Source organism: Buceros rhinoceros, unplaced genomic scaffold (genome assembly GCF_000710305.1).
Source record: "Buceros rhinoceros silvestris isolate BGI_N320 unplaced genomic scaffold, ASM71030v1 scaffold20797, whole genome shotgun sequence".
In the NCBI taxonomy this organism is placed as follows: Eukaryota; Metazoa; Chordata; class Aves; order Bucerotiformes; family Bucerotidae; genus Buceros; species Buceros rhinoceros.
In genome coordinates, this window is record NW_010420693.1 from 15,485 (window position 1) to 23,912 (window position 8,428).

The 8,428-nt window shown below is 58.7% G+C and overlaps 1 protein-coding gene across 1 annotated transcript in view; it reads left to right on the forward strand.

Moving 5' to 3' along the window:
- ABLIM3 (actin binding LIM protein family, member 3) overlaps positions 1–5,994 on the forward strand; it is a gene marked incomplete at its 5' end in the record, with an annotated part of 21,280 nt that extends 15,286 nt beyond the window's left edge. Inside the window, 10 exons of the mRNA XM_010139400.1 lie at positions 361–411; positions 1,774–1,908; positions 2,157–2,221; positions 2,571–2,718; positions 3,409–3,438; positions 3,822–3,880; positions 4,389–4,449; positions 4,679–4,686; positions 5,249–5,329; positions 5,741–5,994. Of these exons, the coding sequence (XP_010137702.1) occupies positions 361–411; positions 1,774–1,908; positions 2,157–2,221; positions 2,571–2,718; positions 3,409–3,438; positions 3,822–3,880; positions 4,389–4,449; positions 4,679–4,686; positions 5,249–5,329; positions 5,741–5,854 (752 nt within the window). The remainder of the gene's footprint in view (positions 1–360; positions 412–1,773; positions 1,909–2,156; positions 2,222–2,570; positions 2,719–3,408; positions 3,439–3,821; positions 3,881–4,388; positions 4,450–4,678; positions 4,687–5,248; positions 5,330–5,740) is intronic.
- Positions 5,995–8,428: the final 2,434 nt, after the last annotated feature.

An 8,428-nucleotide genomic window follows, 5' to 3' on the forward strand; every position in this document is an offset into this window, starting at 1 on the left:
CGGCTGGCAGGGGCGGCCGGTGGCTCCTGGCTGTGCCACTCCCTCCTGGGGCTGGCAGCGCCCACCACCCAGGGTGCATGCTGGTGCTGGGGTGCTCACTGCATGTCCTCTGTGTGCACCGCTGCCTGAGGGCAGCCGCGGGACCGTGCTCCTGCTGCCCATCCTGGAGCCAGCCTGACTCTAGCCCAGTGCTCTGCTCCCATGGGACGCATGGACCCAGAGGCAGTTGTGTGATGGAAACGTGACCTGGGGGTAGCATCTCCTGCAGGACCTCTGTCCTGTCCACTCTCAGCACACCCATGCTGACCTCCCCTTCCTCCCTGATTTCCTCCTTCTTTCCTTTCTTTATTCTTCCACCAGCTGCCATCGAGAGTAACATCTACCGGAAACCCCCCATCTATAAGCGACATGGTAAGGTCTGCCTGCCCCACACCAGGCTCTGCTCTGTGGGGGATGTGGGGCAGGGGACCAGCATCTGGCTGGGTCATGTTTAGGGGCAGGGAGATGGGAGCAAGATGAGATGTTGGGGTGTTGGGCTTTGGTGGGCCGATGCTCCTGCTTCCCCTCCAGGCAGCAGAGTGCAGGTTTGGTGCGAGAAAAAGGCGGCTTTGGACCACATCCCCGAGGTGAGGGATGGAGGTGAAGGCTGCCGGCGGTGTCAGGGACAGGGATAGGTGTGGGAGGGGGAGGGAGACCATGGAGGGGTGGCGGAGGGGGCAAGGGTGGCTGCTGCTTGCTTATACCAGGAGCCAAAGCAGCATCCAGAAAGGGATGAAGGTAATTTGCAGTTTCACAGGGAGCCCTGGAGAAAAATCACAGCCCATCCTGGATGGATGGTCCAGGGCAAAACAGGCCTGTGGGGTGTTGAGGGGTGGGGAGGAGGCACAGGGGTGTTTGGTGTCTCTCAGTGGGGCTGGCTGGCGTTGTCCCCACTTGCTTCCACGCATAGAGGGACAGCAGCTTCTCCTGAGCAGTAACTGTCTCCTTTCTCTCCCTGTGCCCTCCCTTTTTGCTGGCCTTACTCCCACCTCCCCGCTGCTGGCTGCACCCCCTGCTGTAAGTAGCTGCCGTTGGCAGGGTCCCCTGTGCCCGCTTGAGGTGTGGGATGGCTCCGCCGCACAGCCTGTCCTTGGTGTTCCTTCCTCTGCAAGCCTCCTGGCCTCTGGGGGGAAGGAGTGGGGCTCACCCTGGGATTTCTCACGTGTCCCCAGCCTGCGCAGAGCTCTGTGTATGGCCCTGCCACAGAGGACCCAGCCCCTGCCAGAGCTGGAGCTGCTGGGATCACCCCTCTGCTCCCCTCCACTGCACAGCCCACTGCTGCCTTCCCCCGGCAGTAACCCACCGAGAGCCCCTTCCCCCTGGGACTGAGCCTTCATCCATCCCCTCCCGCCTGTGTGGCTATAGCCCTCCAGATGACAAGACACGGGGGCACGGGGAGGCTGGCAGCACTGGGGCTGGGGTGAGCACGGTTCAGGAGCCAGAGCTTGTCATGGTGCTGTGAGCTGTGAGCCATTCCGGTCCCTTCCCAGCCACATCAGCAACAGCCCCTCTGCTTGTCACTGTCCCCACTGTCTGCCTCTGCACCCTTATCTCCTGGAGGTGTCAGCAGTTTTAAAACAGATTATTCCCAGCTCTGCTCCATGCTGTCCCTGACATAAATGCCTAGTGGCCACTGGGGATAGGGGAGGGAAGAGGATTTGCCTTCATCCTGGTGTGGATCCCTGCCGGTGGGACTCAGGGTCCTTGTTACAGCTCTGCCTGCTCCTTTTACAGACAACCTCTCTGCAGCCACGAAGAGCAAAACCAGCGAAGACATCGCACAGTCATCCAAGTATAGCCCTGCCTACTCCCCGGACCCGTACTACCACTCCGAGTCAGAGTACTGGTCCTTCCAAGGCTCCCCCAAAGGTAACAGCCCTCCATTGTGCTGGGATAAAAAAACCTCATTCTTGCCCCCAAACCCATCTGTTACTTGTAAGGGAGCTCCTGCCCTGAGTTGGACCCAAAGGTGGGCTTGGGCTGAGATACCTGCCAAAGTGACCTCAAAACCCTAGCAGCCCTTGGGACTCGGCTGTCCCCATGCAGCTGGGGACTGTCTCCTCCTAACCTGCCTCCACCTTCATCCCAATCTCACCCTACCATGTGTCTCCTTGCAGCCCCCCGGGCCCGGAGGTTCTCGTCAGGAGGTGAGGAGGATGGGTACGACCGGGGCATGCACAAGGTGAGTGATGTTCCTGCCTGCAGCCTGGCACAGGAGAGCTGGCAGCAAGCTGCCCCCGAGGCAGTTGGCCTCGGGGAGGAGGCCAGCCCAGCTTTGCCACCCAAGAAGGGACCACCACTGTCCCTGCTGTCCTCTGCTGTCTCTCACCCCTTGGTTACCCCAACGTGGTGTCTGAAGGAGGGGGAGTGCACCCCCTTGCTGAGGCACCCCACCTCGTCCCCAGTGACTGGGGAGCAGATGGGCGATGCTGAGCCCGTGTCGGGAGGTGCCATGCCCTGCTGCGATGTGCCAGCGGTCAGGGATCAGGAGGGAAAGGAGGGTACAAAGCAGCTTTCCCCTCCTTACCCAGATCCAGAGTGGCATCGGCAGGCTGATCCTGAGGGAAGAGATGAAGGCTCGGTCCAACTCCTACGCAGACCCCTGGACACCCCCTCGCAGCTCAGCCAGCAGCAGAGAAGCCCTGCATACAGCTGGCTACGAGGGCTCCCTCAATGGCTGTAAGGACAACTCTGTCCATCTGTCCATCCTACCTGGCATGGCCTCACCCCTATGGGAAGTCTGCTGGGGTGGAAAGGGAAGAACGCGGGACTGGGAAGGGGTTGTGAGAGATGTGCTAGGCACTAGAATTGGACTTAGGAGGCTCTTTTCTTCTCTGGAGGGCTCCATCCATCCCCTGTGCCCCAGCTGGGGCATCACCCAGAGGGTGTTTGCAGTCTGTCTGGGCAGCCTGGTGAAGTGCCTCATGGGGTGGTTGAAGCATCCCTTAAGAATCTCACAGCCATACTGGGTTTGTTCAGACCTGGTTTGGGCACGCTGCATGTGTACCTCCTCATGATCGGCACATCTAGGACCTCCTGGCACCCCAGACCTGCTGACTGGTCCCAAGGCTGCCTTCCTTGCTTGCACTGCTCTCACTGCACAGCACCCGATCCCCTCAGGGTGGCTGGGTTGGTTGGGGGCATTGGGGACCGTGGCAGCACAGATGCTCCTGCCTGCTCCATGCTTTCCTTCCTTGTGGCATGTCTGCCCTCCTGGAGCTGGAGCTGTTTGGAGAAGCTCAGGTAGCCCCTCAGCCCCACTGGGCTCCCAGGAGCCCCAAGGAGGACCTATGGGGCTGACAGCTGGGCAGCTCTTCATGGCATGGGACACTCGGTCCTCCCTGACACCCGGCTTTGCTCTCCTTGCAGCTCCCCGGATGCACTACCTGGCTGACAGCGGTGAGTGTGTGACACTCCAGCCCTCCACGGCTGGTCCCCCATGGCTGTAGGGTCCAGAGCCTGAGCTGGAGAAAATGCTGGGACCAGGCAGGAAAGAAGGAGCCCTTGAAAGGCTGGGCCAGGGTAAAGCTGAACCAGGGCAAAGCTGGTGGCAATGCCAGGAGAGGACAAGTCAGAGAAACTGAAAGAGGGCTGCCATGGGAAAGGATTTTGGGGAGAGGAGTATCAGGAAGCCAGGCTGGAAATGAGCTGGAGCTGAAAGGAGGCAGAGCTGGGTGAATGTGCAGCTGGGTCGCGATGTGAGAGCATAGGGCTAGGACGGCCCAGCAGGTGCAGGCTCACCTCTGCATTTTCCCTTATACACCTCGGTGGCTGCTTTGCAGATCCCCTCATTTCGAAGTCGGCCTCCCTTCCTGCCTACAGGAGGAACGGGCTGCACAGGGTAAGTGCCTCCTGCCTGCATCCTGCTGCTGCCAGGCCCCTCTGCATCCTTCTTCATTCTTCGCGGGCTCCTCAAAGCCCCCAGTGCTCCCCTTTCATGACTAGGGTGTCCTGCTCCCCGGTTCTCTGCACCCATCTGTCACTGCTGCTCTGTGCCAATCCAGTATGCCCCTTTTCAGGGACCAAAGTCCCTGTCCAGGCACTGCAGGGCAGAGGTGCCTGCCCTGAACCTCCTGCAGGGCATGTTTCAGAGGAACACTGGTGTTGCTTCCCAGTATGAGAGCTTTGCTTTATACCCTAGAGCAGCAATTGCTGGGGGTCGGGAGACTTGGTCCTGCCTCCATGTGACACTCACCGCCTTGTGCCTCAGTTTCCCCACTGCCAGGTGTGGGGAGTGAGTCCTGCTTTGGGGTGGGTGGGTGCCTTCCCCCCGGGAACATGAGAGGTGCCACGCTGAGGATCTGGAGGGGACCCTGTCTTACTCCTCCCTCCCTGTATTCCTCCCGCAGCCTCCCAGTGCCGAACTTTTCCACTATGACAGCACGAACGCCGTCAACTGGGGGATGCGAGGTAAGGTGCCACAGGGCTGAAGAGCAGCACAGGCAGGGGACCCTGTAGGCATGGAGCTGTGTGCTGTGGGACTGCCTGCCTCACTACAGGCAGCTCTGGAAAATGAGGTCCAGGCTGGAGGGAGAAGGGGGGGCACAGGCAGGGGTCCCCAGAGCCCTGGGGGGAGGATGCTGGCAGCAGAGGAGTCAGTGCGGCTCATGTCTCTCTCATCTTTTCTCTTTCCCCACAGAGTACAAGGTAAGATGTCCCAGCTCCAAGGAGCAGCTGCCAGCTGGAGATGCACATACCACCTGGAGGGAGTCCCAGAGTCTCACTGTCTTTGTGTCCCTTCAGGATGAAGCTTTGCCCTTTGCCCACAATGCCCTACCTTCATCCCCCTCCATCCCCCACCTGACAGCCCCATCCTGGCACTGTGGGGCTCAGACCAGAGTCCTTCCCCTCCTGCCAGGGTCCCAAGCACTTGGCTGACCAGCAGCGTCTCCTGGGTGAGCAACAGAGAAGGGTGACTGTGTTGGTGGTACTCCTCACACTCATCCCTGGGCCACTCTTGTTTCTCAGAGTGAGCAGGCTATTCCAGAGCCATCAACCCGATTCAAGGTGGATTAGGGTCCCCCTGAGAGCAGGTCCCCCCTCTGTCTTGTCCCATCCAAGCCCTGGAGGCAGCTCTGCCGCCCAAACGCTGCTAAACATGGCAGGAGGAGGCTTTGCCCTGATGGCCCCCAGAGCCTCATTCCCAGGTGTGCCCCACTTGTCCTCTTCTGGCTCAGAGCCACCCCATGGTCTTCCTGTCCCTGTGCAGATATACCCGTATGAACTGCTCCTGGTGAAGACAAGAGGGAGGAATCAGCTGCCCAAAGATGTGGACAGGACTCGGTTAGAGGTGAGGAGAGCCTTTTCCACCAGGGACAATCTCCTTGGGGCTCAGAGGGACCTGATCCCGCAGGGTGTCCTCTTAGCCCCAGCAGGTAGTGTGGGGCTGTGAGGGGCTCGTGGTCATGTAAGGAGTGTCTCCATGGGGGCACATGTGCCCACATGCTGTCATGGTGGTCCTGCTGCTCCGCTGGCTGGGCAGAGCTGGCCCCCGTGTCCACAGTGTGTTTGGCAGGAGCCTCTCTCAAGTGAGCACTGCTGTGGGTTGTAGCACCCCATTACACCCAGCCGGGCAGGGGATCCCATCACACCTCCCCACATGCTCTCCCACCCACTGCAGCCATACAGTCTGCACGGTGGCCATGGCCCCAGGTGATGGCCATGGTCCCCAGCCCTGGCCCAGCATCCTGTCTCTCCCCAGAGGCACCTCTCCCAGGAGGAGTTCTACCAGATCTTCGGCATGACCATCGCCGAGTTCGACCGCCTGGCCCTGTGGAAGAGGAACGAGCTGAAGAAGCAGGCCCGGCTCTTTTAAACGCAGTGCACTATAAATATATACATACCTATAAATATATACATAGACAGATCTCTATATTGCAGCTCTGTATGATTCTCGGTGCTGTACGAGGCAGAGGCCCCCTCTGCACCCCCGAGAGTGAATTGGAGTCTTGCAGATCATTTTAAGCTCTTTGTTTCCTTTTCTTTCCAACCCCGTTTCTGCATCGATCCTTGGGTTCTCCTGGGGGCTAAAGCTATGTGGGACCTGAAGCGTTTGGCGTCTGTCACTGCTGCCCCAAGGGGGGAATTTTCCTGCTGTAGCCGTGGCACCCAGGGCTGGGGGAGAGCATGGCTCTGGGATGAGGGTGGCCCATACCCCTCTGCTCAGCTGGGCTTGGAAAAGGCCCTGGGTACAACTGCAGGAAAGTGGGATCTCACCGTGGGCTTCTTAATGCCCTCGCTGCCTTCAACACAGCCATGCCCTGGGGCACCTCAGAATAGAAATACAGAGCTTGGGGCAAGGGACAAGAAGGAGAAGTGCTGGGGACTGCGTGGGTCAAGGTGCGAGCCTGAGCCCTGGTGTGTCCTGAGCTGTTGGCTTCCCTTCAAACCGCTATTGCTACAGAGCCAGTTCTTCCTCCCAAAGTGCCGGAACAGCGTCTGTCTGGGTCATCCCAAAACCAAGCCCTTCTAAATGAAACAGCCAAAGCCACCTCCTCCCTTGTGCAGTTTCTGCAGTCTGGACACGCATGTGAGCAGTGGTGGGAGCAGCCTGGCTGGGAGCTGGGGACAAGGCCAGAGCCAGGGACACTGGTCCCACCAACTGCTGCATCTTCTGGGGGTTTTCCTGAATTTTTTCCTATCACTGATGCTTCATCGCAGATGAACCCTCCTGCGAGCCTCCAGGGTTGAAAGTCATTCCCAGGGTGATTCGGCATTCACTCCACTGTGAACAGCTGGGATTTTTGTTTTGTTTTGCATATTTTTTTTCTTAAAACTAATAGGGTCATTTCCACACAGATACCTTTCCTGGGGGTGGCGGTGCTGGTGCTCTGGTTTACTATTTGCTTGTCTGGCACCATTTTGAGCATACTGAGGAGTCCCAGACGGGCCAGCAAGCCCAGGACACTTCTGCAACAGCTGGGTCAGCAGAGTTCCTCTGAGGGAACACTGAGGTTCTCACCTTCACTGTGCCATGGGCCAGCCCTGCTTCTGCCTGTTCTGGTCCCCTTTGAAGCCCTCCTGTCCTGATGTCTCCCATCAGGTGGATCAAATGCTCTCCCTGCCATCAGCACCACCAACACTGGGTGCCAAGGCCACCCAGTTTGTCACCCAGAAAGCCATCACTGGGTTCCTGAGGCAGGAGAGACATGCAAGGCCCCTTACAGAGGTTTGCTGGGGCGTAGGGTACTTGAGGCAGGACATCTCCCATTGGCATCAACCCCGGCACTGGGAGCTTTACACTGGTGTGGAGTGGGCTGGGGACTGAGGTGGAGATGGTGATATCGCACTGGTAATCGTTCCTGTCTGCTTTAGTGCAGCAGTAAATGAACCCATTTTATTTATAATGATTTTACTCATATGAACTGCAGCTCCTAATTCAAGCTCAACCATTTGTGGCTGTAAGAAACTTCCTTCTCCAGTAGCAGTTTCAGTGACAAAGCCTGCAGGATATTATTATTAATAATAAGAACAGCAGTGGGAGTCTTTTCATTTCAAGGCATTTTTTGGCAGTAACTCTTCTGCACAACTACCTGCATGGCAAGGATGGGGAAACTGAGGCAGAGCCCAGTGCTATCTCTCAGAACCAAGGGAGCCTCTCGGGCCCTTGCCGTTCATGGGCAGCAGGCACTCTGTGGGACCCTCGTGGGGTCCCATCACCCCGGGGCGTGCAGAGAGCACCCAGTGAGCAGCATTGGGGCACTAGCGCCTGCCCTGGAAGCCGTCGCTGCCTGAGCCTACGCTCTCGTTGGGCTGCTTTGCAAGTCCCAGCCACAAAGCTGCGGCACTCTGCGCCCCAGCAGCAGTCCTGGAGGTGGCCCTGCATTACAGGAGAAGAATGAAGCTCGATCCAGACTGGAGGGACAGCAAACACCATCCGGGAGCCGCCTGAGGAGAGCGGGGCAGGGCTGGCTCCCAGCTGGTGCGAGAGGGGCTGCTGCCTCCGGACTGCCCTGGGCTAAGGGTGCCCCAAACGGGGAAGCCCTTGAGGCTGGTTGCTAACACACGTCTAATATTTCAGTTCTTGCTTTCCCAAGCGATAACTGGGTAACATGCAAAACTGAATCACATTTCTGTCACAGCCTCTTGTTCCCAGAGGAGGGCCTGGCTGCAGTTCTGAGGCCAAGAGAAATTTGTCCTGGGGGTGCCAGGAGTCACTGTCCCTGCTGCCACGCGCTTTCCACACACAGAACACTCCCTCGCACAACCCCCAAGTCTCCCAAGCCCAGCTCTCCCCCGAGATGACGGTGGCAAGAGCACCATGGCCAGGCAGAGGCTGGGCACAGAGGGACACTAGGAGGGAGCAGGTATGAAGGGGGTTTGGGGGACAGCGGGATCAGCAGGGGTGAAGCAGGGAGCGAGGTGCTACAGTGGAGCTGTGCTTCCTCAC